Consider the following 17,997-nt stretch of genomic DNA (forward strand, 5'->3'; position numbering starts at 1 on the left):
GTACCCTCCCCTCTCCTTTATTGAATTCTTTCAAGAGAAACTTACTGTTTAAACATCTGATTATTATCTCTCTGACCAGTTTGGACAAAATCCTAAAAGGGTTATGATTTCAATGACACAGCCTTAATACCAGAGTTGGGTCACCATTGTCAAGGTGACTAGAAATGAAGTTGGTGTGTAAACTGTGAGTGCTACCAGAGAATGGTGCAGAGTGTGCTGAAGTACCTACCTTAACATTCCCTTCATTTATAATGAAGAGGAGCCAGCTCAGACAACCGAGTCCTGCCATACCTCACCCCAAACCTTACTGTACAATAGTGATTAGAAAGGAAGATTCTCTTGGGTGAACCTTAAAGACACCTGGCAGTTTCCTAGGATTTGGGGGTGTGTAGAGTCATCCTGGGAACTTGCTTCCATTTCCTGTGGCTTCTGGTTCTCTGCTCCCAAAGCTAAGGTGGACTGCAAATTGGGAATGGATTGAAATTTGGGATTATATTGGCTTCAAACTTGGTGTTTCCAGAAGTGCATTTCTAATATCATAATCATCCAACAAATACGAATTGAGTTTCTACTGTGTGCTTGCCCTTGAGGAACAGTAAGACTGATGACCATCTCTGTCTAGTTTTGAGTTAGAGGGAAACAGATAGAAAATAGTACAGTATAATGTGTGAGAAGTGATAAATGTGGTGGGGGGGAGAAAATGGGAGAGGAGAAGCAGGCAGTAAATGCCTCAGCATCAACTGAGGTAAGGAGTGTCAATAAGGAGGTGGCATTTTTATCACTCATGAGGCCTGAACTCTGGGCCTGGGCGCTGTCCCTCAGCTCTTCAGCTCAAGGCTAGTGCTCTACCACTTGAGCCACAGCACCACTTCCGGCTTTTTTCTTTTTGCTTATGTGGTGCTGAGGAATCGAACTCAGGGCCTCATGCATGCAAGGCAAGCGCTCTACCACTGAGCCACCTTCCCAGCCCCCAAGAAAACTCCATTCTACATCCAGAGCCACGTCTGCGTGTGTGTCCCCCTTGCTTAGGGATGGGACGCTATTTTGCTTTCAGTCAGGTGTATCATCAGCGAAGGATTTTAGTGTTTTGGGAGGGCGGGCCAGGAAATTAACCCTGCTACACAGTGCACAGCTGGGCGTGGCAGCGTTGTCTTGAGGCTTCCTTCCCATCTGGATTCGGTAAGGCAGATCTGAACAGCCCTGGGCAGCGAGCCTGGTTTTCTACAAGGAAGAGAAGGAAAAAGCCAGGCACTCCTCACCCAGACAACTCGCTGGGCTATGGCAGGGCTAAGGTATGTGTGGCAGGAAGGCTCTTTTGCAGACAGTGCCCCCGCCTGCGTTTCTGCCAGCCAGTCTTGGATGGGGTCCAGCGGATCAGTCTTCTTCTGTCTCGCCTCCTCTTCGGATCTTCACACAGTAACTGTCCTAAATAAGGTTGGGAGTTAATAGTGAATGAATGAGTCAGCTTTGCGGGCAGAATGGGCAGATTTCCAAATGGATAATTTTGCTTGCTTGACTGCTGCCGTCTTTTCTTTCACTCATTCTCATCGGCGGTCACCGCCCTCCTCCTCACACTCCCCTGTGCACACGTGCATGCAGAGACACGGGTGCGCACACTCACATACCTCCTCCCTCCTCCACTGCTGGGGTCGGCTCTCCCAGATCTCCTCTGCCAGGCCCACATTGAGTATCGTGATTGGCAGGAGACATTCAGAAGCAGTCCTCAGTGAGGATTTGGAATGTATATCTCTGCAATAACTTTTTTTTTTTTTAATTGGTCATGGTGCTTGAATTCAGTGCCTGGGTGCTATCCCTGAGCTCTTTTTGCTCAAGACTAGCACTGTACCACTTTGAGCCCAATGTCACTTCCTGTTTCCTGAAGGTTAATTGGAGATAAGAGTCTCATGGATTTTCTTGCTTGGGCTGGCTTTGATATACAGTCTTCAGCTCTCAGATTCTTGAGTAGCTAAGATTACAGGTGTGAGCTACCAGCCCCCAGCTAGACATAACTTTTTTTTTTTAACTTCCTTTCTTTAAAGAATTCCATTTTTTTTTTTTAAATTTTACTCAGGAGGCTGAGATCTGAGGGTTATAATTCGAAGCCAGACCAGGCAGGCTTCTGATCTCCAGTTAATCACCAAAAAACCAAGTGGCTCCAAGTGGTAGAATGCTAGAAATGCTAGACTTGGGTGAAAAAGCTTAGGAACAACAGCCAGGCCCTGAGTTCAAGCCCCACAACGGAAAAAAAGATTCTTTTTTAATCCTGACTTTTTCTCCAGATAGTAAAAGTAGTTTACCCAGATTGATTAAAATCCGAATACCTTTTTTTAAACAAATATTTTAGTTATCAAAGTTAGGATATCAAAATATGTAAATTAACTGGGTGCCAGTGGTTCCTGCTTATAATCCTAGCTATTCAGAAAGCTGCGATCTGAAGATCACAGTTTAAAGCCAGATTAAAAGTCTGTGAGACTCTTTTTTTTTTTTTTTTGGGTCCGGTCGTGGGTCCTGAACTCTGGGCCTGGGCGCTGTCCCTCAGCTCTTCAGCTCAAAGCTAGCGCTCTACCACTTGAGCCACAGCACCACTTCTGGCTTTTTTCTTTTTGCTTATGTGGTGCTGAGGAAGTGAACCCAGGGCCTCAGGCATGCAAGGCAAGCGCTCTACCACTGAGCCAACTTCCCAGCCCAGAGATTCTTATTTCCAATTAACCAGCAAAAAGCCTGAAGTGGAAGTCTGGCTCCAGCCTTGAGGGATAAAAAAGCTAAGAATGCCCAGGTCTTGAGTTAAAATTCCTAATACCAGCACAAAAAGAAACAATTAGTGGCTGGGAATGTGGCTTAGCTGGTAGAGTGCTTGCCTGAAGCTCTGGGTTTGATTGCTTAGTATTACATGAACAGAAAAAACCGGAAGTGGCACTGTGGCTCAAGTGGTAGAGTGCTAGCCTTGAGCAAAAGAAGCTATGGGACAGTGTCCGGGCCCTGAGTCCAAGCCCTAAGACTGGCGCCCGTGCATGTGCACGCGCGCGCACACACACACACACACACACACACACGCACAGAAACAATTTGGTAATATGGAGAGAATATGCTTTCCTTTTATAGAGCAGAGAAGGCAGGGACTGCTTAAGAAGAGTTATTTTTCCATTCACATTTAAATCCTGAATTTTCTCATAATCACACTCTGTTCAGGCATTGTTCACAGAACAATGCTTTTGTGTGGACTCTGTGTGGATTACTGGTATCATGAAAATTCGGAGTAATTAAAGGCTAAGATTCCTGTGTACTTTAGGTAAGGGAACATTTAGTCTTTTGCATTTCCAACAGGAAAAGTCAGGGAGACTTAATGAGCCCTTTTTATGCTTAGGGCTAGTCTGTATACATGTCTGTGTATATTAAACACAGAATATACATTAGAAATCCAAGATGAATTATTATAAATTTTGTATACCTATCCATCCTTACTTTCAAACTTTTTTTAAAAACAAAGTAAGCCTTACTTTGACAGCAGACTGAAGAGGGAACTGGCTTTATAGAAAATAGAGCTATGGAAGAAATCTATGGAGAAGTTCTCCATTCATTTTCCTTGGCATAGGTCCAGGCCTATGAGGCCAGGGGATTTCAGTGCTCTGTGATACAGCCCTGCTTCTGACACCTTGACCTTGATGATGTATGCAGTTGCCGGGGCTGGTGATGCTTTCCAGACAGGCTGAGCATGTAAGAATAGTGGGTGTAGGCATGGTGAGTCTATGTGACTGTGGGAGAGGCTGCCTTTTAGCTCTGGCTTGCTTGATCCTCTGGACTTGTGCCCATCTCAGTGTAGGAACTGTTGTGGGCCAGGTAGGTGGTCCTCTGGCTGGAGCACAGGTCAGAAACCAAGGGGCCAGGCCTGTCTGCTGAATTGTATTCAAAAGCTTCCTGTTTTGAAGATGGGTTAACTCTTTGTGTGTGTGTGTGTGTGTGTGTGTGTGTGTGTGTGTGTGTGTGTGTGTGTGTGTGTGTGTGTGTGTGTGTTGGCACAAGGGCTTGAACTTGCCATCTCACTCTGGCTCAGCTTTCTGTCTCACAGCTGGTACTCTACCACTTGAGCCATGCCTTCAGTCTGGCCTCTTGCTGGTTAGTTGGAAATAAGAGTCTCTGGGACTTTTCTACCCAAGCTAGCTTTAAACATGACTCTCAGATCTCAGCCTCCTAAATAGCTAGGATGGCAGACTCAATACTTCCACCAGTTCCTGGAAGTATTTGATCTTTTTTTTTTTTTTTTTTTTTGGCCAGTCATGGGGCCTGAACTCTGGGCTTGGACGCTATACCTCAGCTCTTCAGCTCAAGGCTAGCATTCTAACACTTGAGCCATGGTGCCACTTCCGGCTTTTTCTGCTTATGTGGTACTGAGGAGTCGAACCCAGGGCCTCGCGCATGCAAGGCAAGCACTCTACCACTGAGCCACCTTCCCAGCCCATATTTGATCTTTTTTGAGTGGCTCCATTTACTTCCTGTGTTGTCAAGGTTCACACATGTTATAATATGTTAGTACATCATTCTTTCTTTTATTTTTTTTCATCATTCTTTCTTATAAACATGTTTTGCGCATGGGAATGACGAAGAAATTCCACTGAAGTGAAGTTCATGACCAGCTTACTTTGGTATGGCGATCAGGAGGTGGTAGGGTCAAGCTGGATTTGAAGTCAGTCCTTTAGCTAAAGCTGCCAGTTTGGGCAGAACAGTTTGCTTCACTCAAGATCTTTGCCTTTTTCACATGTTAAAGAAAATAGTTGTGTTGCATATTTGTGTCTAGAGACAGGAATCAATTCAGATAATCATTTCAAAACCAAGATGCATTGTGTTTTTTTTTATAAATCTCACCCTAATTCTTATGTTCACAAATCACAAATAGAAATTTGTTTTTATTTTTTCAGTGAAAAGGGGGGAAAAGAGAAGCCTATTTCATACCCCAGATCTTACGTCCTTTTGAGGATTTTCCGTGTTGACTTTATACTCGTGTCACAAAATAAATATGTGTCAGTATTTTTTTATTAAGCAGCTGAATTGAAACACTCTGTGGAATCTTTGCGAAGATCCAACCACAGTGAGCAGCGAGAGCTTTGTAAATAATCTGTGAGAAAGATTGATGGATGCCATCAAGACAATTTAAATTATTTTATTTATCTAAAATTAAAGTGCATATTGAGATAGAAGGCCTATTTCCACCTGATCGTCTGCGGTTCGTGCCTATTTGTTTATTTTTATTTATTTATTTATTTTCTAGTTTTGCTGAGGGAAGGAAGCCTTCGGGAATTTAATCACAATGTGTCCCTAAATATAACACATGTCATGACTGTTGTAAAACTTTCCAGAAATGTTGTTTTATCAAATAATGCACAGCACATGCAAGAATAAGCCTGTTTTGAGATGTAAAGTAAGGAATGATATCTTCTCTCTATTTCTGTGTTTCTGTCTGCTCTCTGTCTCTCTGTCTCTCAGACAGTTTTGGGTAAAACATCTCAATCTCTGTTCCAAATCAGTTTTAATGTACATTAAATGTTAATAGATTCTAAATCACTTTTCCCATTCTCTTCCCCCCCGTATCTCTGGACTTCTCAGTAAGGAGATACAGTAGGTTGACAAAGCCAGGAAACACATTGAAATTTGAATTTTCTCAAAATTGTTTGCTTCTTCGTATCTCATCTCATGCCCATATAGAAGACTTTGCCATCTTCTCTCCCTGAGACCCTTTGTAGAGCCAGTGACTGTGTCCTATAGCTGGAATCTATTTCCCCTTAGCCCCCCATTATATTATAAGCTGGCCTGGAGACAGGGCATGGGATTTACAACACGTGAAGAATTTAGCTTGCCATTCTCAGAAGGAAACAGTTCTGTTTCATTCCTTTCTTACTTAACAATCTGACCATTTTATCCACTGGTGGCATGTGTCAGCCTATCAGATACTCAGAAACGTTGCTAAGGCTTAAACCCAAGGGATCAGCACATCCTCAGTCTTCTGCCAGGGACTGGGTGAGGTGACCGGTGAACGCAGCCCGGAGTACAGTGTCACTTTCTTAAAAGTGTTTGCTTGTGCTGGTACTGGGGCTGAACTCAGGGCCTTGCACTCTTGCTTGGCTTTTCACTCCAAGATGGCATTCTGCCATTTGATTGACTCCTCTACTTCTGGCTTTTTTGCTGGTTAGCTGGAGATAGGAGCCTCGGATTTGTCTGCTTGGGTTGTCTCTGAACCATGATGATCTTCCAGATCTTAGCCTCCTGAGAAGCTAGTATTCCAGACATGAGCCACGATGCCTTGGCCCTTGACTGTGTTTGTGTGCTTACTGGTGTGCTTCCTGTGAGAACAGGAAGACATCTACTGTCTTGATGTTGGGATGAGGCTGACGAAGAGTGAACGGACTTTGGAGGAGCGCTAGTTTGTCCGTGGGTTTGACAATGGCCCCCCTTCTCCCCCTCAGGCAGAGTCAGGATGCGGATGTGCAGATCTCCCGCACAGGTCTGAGCCGAGCCCCAACTGGTAGCAGTCACCTGGATGGAAGCCACTTAGCCATCTTAGAACGCCAGGGCTGACTCAGTGGGAGTCAGAGTCTAGCCAAGAGAAAGGGAGGTGGGAAGCTTGCAGAAGTACCCTCAAGCCTCATGAACTGCTTGAATAGCTGCTTTATTTAGAGCCCCGTGAGCATTGAGCCTCGCTGGGCCCCATCGTGCGCTTCATTTGAAGGGTTAGGAAAACTGCCCGCACTGAGCTCATGGGGGGAGAAATAACAGCACAAGAAGAAAGAGCCCTGATTAGCTCAGTGAAGGCCATTGTAGGCTTCCATTCTGCTGCCAGAGAAAGAAAAGCTTCGTATTGCCTTTACCTACTCCACTCCAGACCTCCTCCATTGACAATCAGGGCTGGACATCCCAGCCCTGAAATACAGAGGCACCTTCGCGGCTCGGACGGAATCGCCGTGCAATTGGCATCCAACATTGTAATTTGCATCATCTATCTCTTTCTGACTCTTGGGCCTCTGGCAAATCGCATGTCTTTGTATTGGATTTGTTTAGAATTTAATCATGCCTTATTTTCCCTCCAATTCAATTATTTATATATTTGATTAACGCCACCATTATAAAGTCAGATTTCCAATGAAACCACAAATAAATGCACATCAGTTGGATTTTAGGCCGTCATGCTCACTGGGGTTTGTTGAGTGAGTATTCCTCTTAGCTACCTGGGATTCAGGTGAGAAACAACATGGATATTTTTACCTAATTCTCGAACAACAGTTCAGATGGAGAGGTGTGTCCAGGCTAATTTTCCTGTGTTGGTGTCACTTTTATCAGTGTAGAATTCTGATTTTTTTAGTGCATTCGCTGGCATTACTACATGCATACATGTTAAATGTTCAGGCTGACATCTGAGAAACAAACCTGACAATTGTTAAAGCAAGAAGAAAACTTAGGAGCCTTCTTCTTTGGGGATGAGCAGATTCTACAGCCTGTATTAGCCCAGTCTTTTTTTTTTTTTTTTTAAATCTGAGACTAGGACTCGAACTCAATACCTGAGATGCTTTCACTCATGGGCTAGTGCTCTGAGCCACACACCTCCAAGCCCTGAATCCTTTTTTCTTTTTCTTTCTTTCTTTCTTTTTTTTGCCAGCCCTGGGGTTTGAACTCAGGGCTTGGGTGTTGTCCCTGAGCCTGTCTGTGCTCAAAGCTAGCATTCTACTACTTGAGTGACAGTCCCACTTCTGACTTTCTCTGTTTATTTGGTACTGAGGAATCAAACCTGGGGCTTCATGCATGTGAGGCAAGCACTCTACCACTGAGCCACCTTCCCAGCCCCTCTCCCCCCATCTTTATGTAGAGCTGAGAATCAGCTTGATGCTGTTAACTGACTGAAAAGATGTCTTCAGAATAACTCATGATCTAAAATTTTCTCATAATTCTACATGGCTCCCAACACCCAGGTCATTTATATATTCTCTGCAGAGATTTTTTTTTTAAACCATGAAATCTAAATATTTATGCATTTCCTGCAGAAAAAGATAGCTTACCCTTGATTTTACTTTAGATTCATAATTTCACTTATGAGAAAAATGAAAGCTCAGAGAGATGAACCATCATAGTACTCATCAGAAAGTGGCCTGGGATCCCACCTCAGGCTCCCCCTCCCCCCAGGCTGCCCCTCTCCCAGGCTGCCCTCCCCCAGGCTGCCCCTCCCCCCAGCTCCCTTAATGTTCAGTGCAATTTTTTAAAGGACAGTAAATGTTTAAAACATGGATGAGAGAAGCCGAGGATTCCTTAAGAGTTTTAATTTCACTGGCAATCTAGTTCTTGGAAGTATTTTAAGCGTAAAATTTCTTTTTGACTATATAGATAATCAGAAGGAGGTGTCCTCAGCTCTGTGTGTGTGTGTGTGTGTGTGTGTGTGTGTGTGTGTGTGTGTGTGTGTGTGTGTGTGTGTGTGTGTGTGTGTGTGTGTGTGTGTGTGTGTGTGTGTGTGTGTAGTTGGATTAGGACTTGAACTCAGGGCCTAAGCTTTTTTTCCTCAAGATTGGTGCTCTACCACTTGAGCCACAGCTCTGCTTCTGGTATTTTGCTGGTTAATCAGAGATAAGACTCCTACAGACTTTCCTTCCCAGGCTGGCTTCAAACTGTGAACCTCAGAGCTCATCCTCGTGAGTAGCTAGAGTCACAGGTGTGAGCCACCAGTGCCCAGTGAGTCCGTAGTTCTTTGTAGTAGCTGGGGACGCCCTCGCAGCCACCCTTGGATTGCTCTAGTCCCCAAGTACCTGGTTCATAGAAAGATCACTCCCTCCCCTCCCCCACCCAGCCCCCTGCAATGGCACTGGCAGGCTAGTCCCTTCCTGTCACCTCCCCTGAAGGAGCCAGAGTCGAGGTGTCCTCTCTGCCCCATCCTAGATCTAGAGTCCGGTGACTCCAGTGCCAACCAGTACAGGGACAGAGGTGAGTCTCTCCCAGCTCCGGCTGCTGTGCTCACCTCCCATAGTCAGTGCTTCCGCTCCCTGAGAATCTCCAGATCTCTGGATGGGGCTGTCCCAGGGAGCAGACGCAGGGCCGCATCTCCTGGGATGTGTGGGTGCTGTCCTTTGTTCCCCCACAGCCGCACGGCTGCAGACACTGCCATGCCATGCAGGTGGACCCTGGCCCGCTGGCCCTGCTGGTCTGCCCTCTTGGTGTCATGGACCGAGGGAAAGGCCGGTGGTAGATCCGTGGCAATCCTCTCTGCTGGACAGCCGCCTCCCCCAGACCCTCAGAAGCACCAAGCTCTGGCTCCCCACAGGTGACTCTGTGTCACCTGCCTACAAAAGCGTCCCCCCTTTCTCTTCCCCATCCTCCCACGAGTAGCAGGTGGATCTCCATTTATTCTCTGGTCCTGTTGGAAAAACTAACCCTCATTCCCAGCACTGGTCCTGACCCAGGACTCCTGCTCCATGTTTTTATAAAACCCATTATTTTCTTTCACCACATTGTCCCAGCTATAATTGTGTGGTAATTTAAGTCATTGCCTGTTTGCCTACAGCAGCTAGCAATTTCTCACTGCAGGAATTGTCTGTTCCATCTCAGCGTGGGGCCTGGCATAAGTGTCTCTCAGTGATCTTCATAAGAGAGGAAAGTAGTGTTGGATTCGTTGACTTCTTTCTGTCCCATGTGTGAAAAGGAGTCGGGTTTGGATATTATTCAAATCTTTTTGATATCTTGAGAGTATTTTTATTTTCGAAGAATGAAATACTTTATCTGAAACTATTTACTTTTTTTCTTTCTACCAGTATTGAGGCTTGAACTCAGGGCCTGGGCACTGTCCCTTAGCTTTATTTGCTCAAGGTTTGTCACTTTACCCCTTATGCCACACTTCTACTTAGGGTATTTTGCTGGTTCATTGGAGATAAGAGTGTCATGAACTCTTCTTCTGCACCTGCTGGCTTTGAACTGAAATCCTCAGATCTCCACCTCCTGAGTAGCTAGAATTACAGGTGTGAGCCATTGGTTCCCCAACTAGTTATATTAAATTCCTATTGCTAAAACACCAAATAAAATACAGTTGCATTAGGATAATAGCATAGAATGTAATTTCTTTTTTCCAATAAAAATGCACTTTATTGCATCAAATTCGTTCAGCGAATATTTACTAAGTACCTGCAGAAAACATGACCCTCCTATCTTCAAGGTGTTTTCCTTGGCACCGATTATAATCTAGCTGCTCATTTTTTCTTTCCTTCCTCTTGCATAATTGCCTTGTTTTTCTCTGCCTGCTGGCCTGCCTTTCTTCCTTCTATCCTTCCTCCCTTCCTTCTTTCCTCCCTTTCTCTTCCCTTCTCCTTCCTTTCCTTCTTCCTTCCCTTTTCCCTCCCTCCCTCCTTCCTTCCCTTCTCTCTCTCTCTCTCTCTCTCTCTCTCTCACTTCCCCTCTTTTACCCTTTCCCTGTATTCCTCCTTTCTTCCCTTCCTCCCTCCTTTTCCATTCTGTGTTTTATTTCAAGGATCCGATTGATTTACTTCCAGTAACATGGATAAAGGAACAGTTTGGGGGGAGTCGCCTTGGACTTAAGGCTGAGCCCCCAACACCTATCTGGTACAACACTAGGTAACAGGCTATGTACAGGCTGTGAGGATGGTTCTGAAAGCAGAAAATGAAGACCTGTTCTACCCTGCTGTTCTCTTTGTGCATTGTTGGGGCATTGCATATCATTGACTCTCACTCAGGGACAGTTGGCTTTGAACCCTTCATTTGCTGGCCATGAGGTGGCTGTGTGGTGATGTGTGTGGGAGTAGTCCTTATCATTCTCAGGACCCCAGGGGCCTGCTGGTTGCCCTGTGTGCTGTGTGCTGTTCTTTCCTCATAGAGCTGTGGCGGAGCAGGGGGCAAGAATAATGATTCCTCTTCTCTGCCTTTACCTTCTTCAAAGTTCCAGAAGCTGCATGGAAAAAGTTTGTTAATTTCTGGTAAACTTTTTGTTCCCTAAAGCAACTGCTTTGCTCCACCTAGTGGAATAACGGGGAAAGGCAGCGTGTGACGGCTGAGTTTTACCCTGGTGTTCCTGGAGAGCTTGGCCTGGCAGCCGGCCTATTAGACTGTCAAGTGATGATACCTGTCACTATTACAGAATGCATGCAGCCCAAGGGAACTTTTAATTATTGGATGGTGTTTAAGGGGACATCTTTCGGTGTACATCTGAGAAAGTGTTTCTAGTAGCCTTAATGAAGGCTGCACATCAAATGTGGGATGATGAGAGAAGATAAATAAGCTAGGATTCTCCAGTTAGGCCCCTCTGCTCATTCCGCCCCACCCTAGCCCCTTTTTCCTTTGCGGGGTTTCTCCTGTCTCAGTCATGTAGGAAGTGATTTCCCAATCTTGAGTGTATGAGGGATTCAGGGACTCCAACCTCCACCTGAGGCTTGAACTCAAGGTCTTATAATCTTGCTTCACTTTTTCACTTAAGGCTGGCACTCTACCACTTGAGCCACAGCTTTACTTCCAGCTTTTTGATGGTTAATTGGGGATAAGAGTCTCATGGACGTTCCTGCCTATGCTGGCTTCAAACCATCAACCTCAGGTCTCATCTTCTTGAGTAGCTAGGATTAGAAGTGTAAGCTATTAGTGCCCAGCTTCACCGTGTGTGTGTGTGTGTGTGTGTGTGTGTGTGTGTGTGTGTGTGTGTGTGTGTGTGTGTACGTGTGTGTCCCTGGGGCTTGAACGTGGGGCCTGAATGCTGTCTGTTTCTGAGCTTGTTGTCCTCAAGGCCAGTACTCTACCATTTGAGTCACAGCTTCACTTCTGGCCTTTTACTGCTCAATTGGAGATAAGGGTCACATAGACTTTACTGCTTATGCTGGCTTCAAACCATGGCCTTCAGCTCTCAGCCTCCTGAGTAACTAGGATTACAGGCGTGAGCCACCATCGCTTTCATTTTTTACACCCAAATTAATAGCATTTTTAAAGCTGGAAACAACCTTAGAAGGTAGACAGTCCATTCCTTTTAATTTTTTCATATGAAGAAAAACAAGGCACTGAGAGACTAAATCATTTGCTCCCACCTGTCTATAGTATGTGTATGCTTATATGTCTGCCTGTCTGTCTTTCTGTCTTGAGGCTTTTTTGCTCAATGTACCACTTGAGTCCTAGCTCTGCTTGCAGGTTTTTTGGTGGTTAATTGGAAATAAGAATCTCATGGACTTTTTGTCTGGGCTGCTTTCAAACTGATCCTCAGCTTTCAGCCACCTGAGTAGCTAGGATTACAGGTGTGAGCTAGTGGACCCTGGGTTGTAAATTCTTACTGAAGAAGAAACCTGCAGTGAACTTGAACTCAAGGTTAGCCTGCCAAGTGCATTTGCTTCACTTGCTCCTTGTTTTGGAATTATACAAGCACCTGTGTGCATGCATGTCCCTCTGCTGAAGTGGTAGAGAACATGTCTATAGTTCTCTGATCTTAATGCTCCTTTGGAAGTTGGAAAATAACAGAGATGTGGACAAGGCTTGTCACAAAATCTGGACTAGGACTTGAACTTGGTCTCCAGGTTTCCATCCAATAATATCCCTCTTGTCTAGGAACATGTGGTGCATTAGTGTTTCTGCTACCTATGAAACCGACTAGGTGGAGTTTTTGAAACCCTGGGATTTGGTGAGGTTCTTCTTGTAGGAGCAGAGCACATTTTGAGGTCTGCTCTGTTGCCTTGGCAGAAGAGTAATACATTTCTGTTTTTCTCTCTTCCCCTAACCCTAGCATATCAATAATGACCACATTCACGGGGAGAAGAAGGAGTTTGTATGTCGCTGGCTTGATTGCTCCAGGGAGCAGAAGCCCTTCAAAGCCCAGTACATGTTGGTCGTACATATGAGAAGACACACGGGAGAGAAGCCTCACAAATGCACTGTGAGTACACGGGTTTGAGGCCCACTTCCCCACCTTCCTCATCCTGTCTGAGTTGTGTGCAGCAAAGGACAGGTGTGGTTGGGAGAAATGGAGTATTACCTGGGGATAAATGCCTGCTTTTTGAGCTGCCTGGCTGGACAGGGCAGCTAGTAGAATGTCGAGCTGGCGGAAGGCCAGTGACCTCGGGATGGAGCTCACCCTGCAGGCTAACCCCAGCCCACAGCCCATTGTGTATGGGGACTCAGAACCCCAAAGAAGTGTAAGCCTCCACCTTCAACCTTCAGTTTGACTTTTTAAAAAGCTAATCCCTGAAAAAACTGAGCATCCCTAGTGTACTGTTTTTTTTTTTTAAACAGCAATCTAATTATTCACCTAATTTTTTTAATTGTGAAAATACCATACAGAGGGGTTACAATTACATGGGCAAGATAACAAGTACATTTCTTATCAAGCATTGTTGCCTCCTCCTTTGTTTCCCCTTCCCATCCCTTCCCATATGCCCCCCTTGCCCCCCCTACCCGATCCCCCCCCACCAAAGTTATAAAGTTTGTTTTTTGACATAAGGACTTGTACATCTCATTTTTGCAATGGGTCCACTTGTATCCCTATTTAAAATACAATTTGTTTTTTTCCCTTCCCCTCCATATACTATACCAACATCAAATACAGTGAAAGCAGGGGTTATACCGTGGGGGAGGGTCACCTAACTTTTAAAGATTGTCTTTAAGTAGTTGTACAAAGGAGATTGAATTCAACAAGTCAAATTATGAGTATAATGCATCTTGAGCAATGTCACCTCTTCCCTCCCCTCCCCCATCTCCTCTAACCCCTTCCACACCTTCAAAACCCCTGGTTCCATTTTCATGCATATAAATTGAAAATTATGACTGTATTCATCCACCCTTCCTCTCTCCCATTGTCCTCCTACTACCACAAGTTCCAGCATCCTGGTATTCATTTTGTTAAACCTTAAGTTCGTTGTTTGTAGGAGTTACACCATTGCAATTTTCCCCTACGTATATATACCATACTTTAATTAAAAAAAAACACCACATCTGAAATGTTCTCAAATCTGATGCTTTCTGAGACTGACATAGGTTTAGAGTTCTTCTTGCTCCTCTCCTCAGTGCCTAGGGCAAATTGGGAGATCTGAGGAGGGAGAAATGGGCTGGGACTCCCTGAGGCTGAGCTTTCTCCCACCAGGGTATGAGGTACTGGCAAGGCCCTGGGTCAGGCCCCAGTGCTTTCCATCTTACAAGCCCTTTACAAATGTGATCATTTTCCTGGCTTTGTAGGGACACAAAGCTGAATGAATGAACTTGGCGCTGAATCTGAAATAAGTGGCAATTGGAGAAGATGAAGGAGCAGATAATGAAACCCATTGTCCACACCAGGGGGGGTAGATGTTATTTTATTTATTTAAAAAAGCCATAGAGCCTTCCAGACTTTGAAAAGCACTGAAAACACTTTTTCTTGAACTGCCTGGAGCCCCTATCCAAATCTTCATTCTTGCAAAGTGTAGCGGAGCTTTTTTGTTCTGTGGTTTTGAAAAGCTTCTGACCCTTGGAAAGTCAGGGTTTTGTCCACGTTGAGGAAGGAGGAGGGCAGGGCCTGAAGGCCTCAGCTGCAAGTTGTAATTGTGTGGCTGTAATACAGATTTATTTACCTGTTGCTCTTAGTTTGAAGGTTGCACAAAGGCCTACTCGAGACTAGAAAACTTGAAAACACACTTGAGATCTCACACTGGAGAGAAACCGTATGTCTGCGAACACGAAGGCTGCAATAAAGCTTTCTCCAATGCCTCTGACCGAGCCAAGCACCAGAACAGAACACATTCCAATGAGGTAAGCCATCTCCGTGGGCCCAGAGCAAATGGGCCAAAGCCTTCATGGGAGTTTGGGACCACAGGCCTGTTCTGTTTGCTTTTCTCTTGGCTGTTTCCAGCCTCAATGGGCTCTCAGGCGGCTACCTCAAAAATAAGGCTGAAAACCGAGCCCCATTAAGATAAATCAGATGAAAAGGGAATTTCAGAAACTCCTGGTGAACTTAGTTTCCCATTGCTTGATACTGCCACCTAGTGGTCAGACAGTAGGAATGCTTGGATTTTGGTCACTTGCTCTGTCCAGATTAATAGGAATCACTGCAAACAAATGATGAGCCTCTGAGCTCATCAGTTCAGAAACGACATCATCACAGGCGAACATACACTGCTAAAGTAACACTATCTTTATGTGCTGATACTTGGACTTGAACTTAGGATCTTGTGCTTTTACTTAGCTTTCCCAGTTAGGATGGGGCTCCACCATTTGAGCCACACACAACTCCACTTCTGGTCTTTTTTGCTGGTTAATTGGAGATAAGAGTCTCACAGACTTTCATGCTTGCACTGGCTTTGAACTGAAGTCTTCAGATCTCAGCCTCCTGAGCTGATAGGTGTGAGTCACTGGTATCCAGCTTATACAGAGCACTTTTTACTGCTTTCTCTACATGATATTTTCAAATACACTGTATTTAAGAGCACACTTTTGCAGAACAACCAGCAGTGGTTTAACAAATAAGAGGGCAGACATTCTAAATGCTGATAGCTTCTATCAGCATGGAAGTGATTCTCAGAAGCCCAGTGACTTCAGGTAAAATATAGTGGGTAGTGGATGGTTTGTATGGTATGGCTGATATTTTCATTTGGCTTCTCTCTCTCCAGCTTGTGGAAGTCAAGAATGACAGTGATTCCAGATCCATATTGCTTAAGTATTGTTGTGCTTTTCTGTCTGTAGACCTCCAGCATCTCTATGGAGATGTAGCTAAAATGCTAGCTCCTCTGTCAACCTCTTGACTGAAGGGAGAAATGTGGGACTCAGGCTCCCTGCCTTTGGGTCACTAGTTAGAATCTTTTGGCATAACACATAGTCCAACCCCAGGAAGAGTATCATCATTTTGCTTGCAATGCTTTAGGCAAGGAGTGGTTTGTACACAGACCTGGGTGTGGCTCTTATGATCTCAGTCCATCATGAGCTTGCAGATTTTCGGGGGTTGAGGGGGGAGAGAGCATCTGGAAGAAACCAAACAAGCCATGCTCCCCAGGGAGCATCTGGCTTCAAGAGCTTTGCTAAATTTTCTTCTTGCTCAACTGTTAGGGCAAAAACCACTTCTAGCTGAGCGCCTGGGGCTCACGCTTATAATCCCAGCTACTCAAGAGAAAGATCTGTCTGAGACTCACAGTACAAGGCCAGTCCAGGCAAAAACAATAGCAACAAAAAAGTCTGAGACTTATTAACAAAAATAGCAGAAGTGGAGGTGTGGCTCGAGTGGTAAAGCACCATCCTTGAACAAAAAAATTTTAAAATCTCCAAAAATCCTAAGGAATAGTGTCTAGACCATGAGTGTTCAAGTTTGGGTACAGGCACCACAAAAAAACAACAACAAAAACACTTTCAACAGGATTAACCACACTTCCCAAAAAGCTCCTGCATACCACATGCAGCAGCTCCTCTTTGAAAAGGTTATGTTGGATTACGGAAGGACGTGTCCTGTATTGCTTAATATTGACCAGCTGTATGAAAACACTTTAGACAAGAGGATGCATTCCGATTTTGTTATGTGTTCTTCAAAAATGAATGTGCAATAGCTGTTACACTCGTTTTGTACAAAATACTAAGTTGTCATAAAGAAAACAAATCTATAGAGACAGAAGGCTTACTAGCCTTTGCTAGCATCTGGAAGCAGATAGAACAGGGTGATTGCTGATGGAGATTGTGACAATGTGCAGGCATTGAAAAAGAACAGGAATGATTGCACAGCTTTGAGGAAGCAATGAGCTGGACACTGGTAGCTCACACCTGTAATCTTAGCTGCACAAGGAACTGAGAGTTGAGGCTTGTGGTTTGAAGCTAGCCCTGGCAGAAAAGTCCTTGAGACTCTGATCTCCAATTAACCACCAAAAAGTGGAAGTGGAGCTGTGGTTCAAGTGGTAGAGTGCCAGCCTTGAGTGGAAAAAGCAAAACTAAAGGACAAAGCCCAGGTTTCAAGCTCAAGCCCTAGGATCGACACCAGCCTCACAGAAAAGAAAACCAGCATGTGGCCACATGGCCCTGCTTGGGGTCCCTCTCTCTCCCCATTCCATCTAAGGCCCTGAGCAAGCACAGAGCCAGAGTCAGAACACTGAAAGGTAATGACAGTAACTGCTAGCCATTCTTCAGTCCCTAATGCCTAGGATTTGGCCCTCATTTCCTGGCATATGGATCTGTACATATATAGTGAATGACACTCACTCCTGAGTGGCCATAATTTGGAGTTAATGGGAATCAATTCTTCTACAAAGGAATCTCAAGTTTGGAGGAGAAGTCTCTTCAGGATAATTTTCACCGCCTTGGCTTTTCTGCATTAGGATATTTCAATGTGCCAGATTGTGCACAGAGCCAAAGTCAGAACACTGAAAGCAGTTTTTAGACATAGATTCCATTGGATGTAATGGATGCATTACGGCGATTGCTTCCCTGAGAACTAGCTGGTCTTTAGCACATGCGAGCATCATGTGGCATGCTCATGGGGCTGTTTCCAGGGCCCCCAGGTACACCCAAATCCAAGCTTGCTCAGGTCCCTTATTTAAAACAGTGTAATAGTTAATACAGCCTTCTACGCCCTTTAAATACCTTATAATACCCATCACCTCACCAGAATCGCATAGTGCAGTCTGATTCGTTTTTAATACTTTGCATCTACCGTCGGTTCCTCAGATAGAGAGGGCCAGTTTCTCTCATGCAAGCACCCAGGAAGGCTTTGTTTGAGGACAACATCATTAATGTGGATGATAAGTCATTATGCAGGCCAGTAGTTCCGTGTCTCAGCTGCATGGTTAGCTGCGCACAGGGTGGGTGCAGGTAGAAGACAATCAGGAAGTCCTGAGTGGATCCGACAAGACAAGGCGGCTGAGGGCAGAGTCCTGGCTCCAGCCCGCCACCGCCCCCACAGCCGAGCCTAGGGCTTCACGGCTTTGAAGACTAGAGATGGGCTGGATATTTCCCAAACCCTGAGCATTTCCCTCACTCAGCTGTGGCAGACACCCAGAGAAGCGCATTTTGAGTGGTCCTGGAAAAGGCTAGAAGCCATTTTCAGCCATTGAT

General features: G+C 45.0%; 1 protein-coding gene across 1 annotated transcript in view; it reads left to right on the top strand.

Moving 5' to 3' along the window:
* Positions 1 to 17,997, top strand: part of Gli3 (GLI family zinc finger 3) — a 209,157-nt gene that overhangs the window by 180,918 nt on the left and 10,242 nt on the right. The window contains exons 10-11 of the mRNA XM_042695111.1: positions 12,728 to 12,877; positions 14,557 to 14,721. Coding sequence (XP_042551045.1) covers positions 12,728 to 12,877; positions 14,557 to 14,721 — 315 coding nt within the window. The remainder of the gene's footprint in view (positions 1 to 12,727; positions 12,878 to 14,556; positions 14,722 to 17,997) is intronic.

The sequence above is a fragment of the Dipodomys spectabilis genome, unplaced genomic scaffold, assembly GCF_019054845.1.
Source record: "Dipodomys spectabilis isolate Male_0828 unplaced genomic scaffold, ASM1905484v1 ptg000178l, whole genome shotgun sequence".
Taxonomy (NCBI): domain Eukaryota; kingdom Metazoa; phylum Chordata; class Mammalia; order Rodentia; family Heteromyidae; genus Dipodomys; species Dipodomys spectabilis.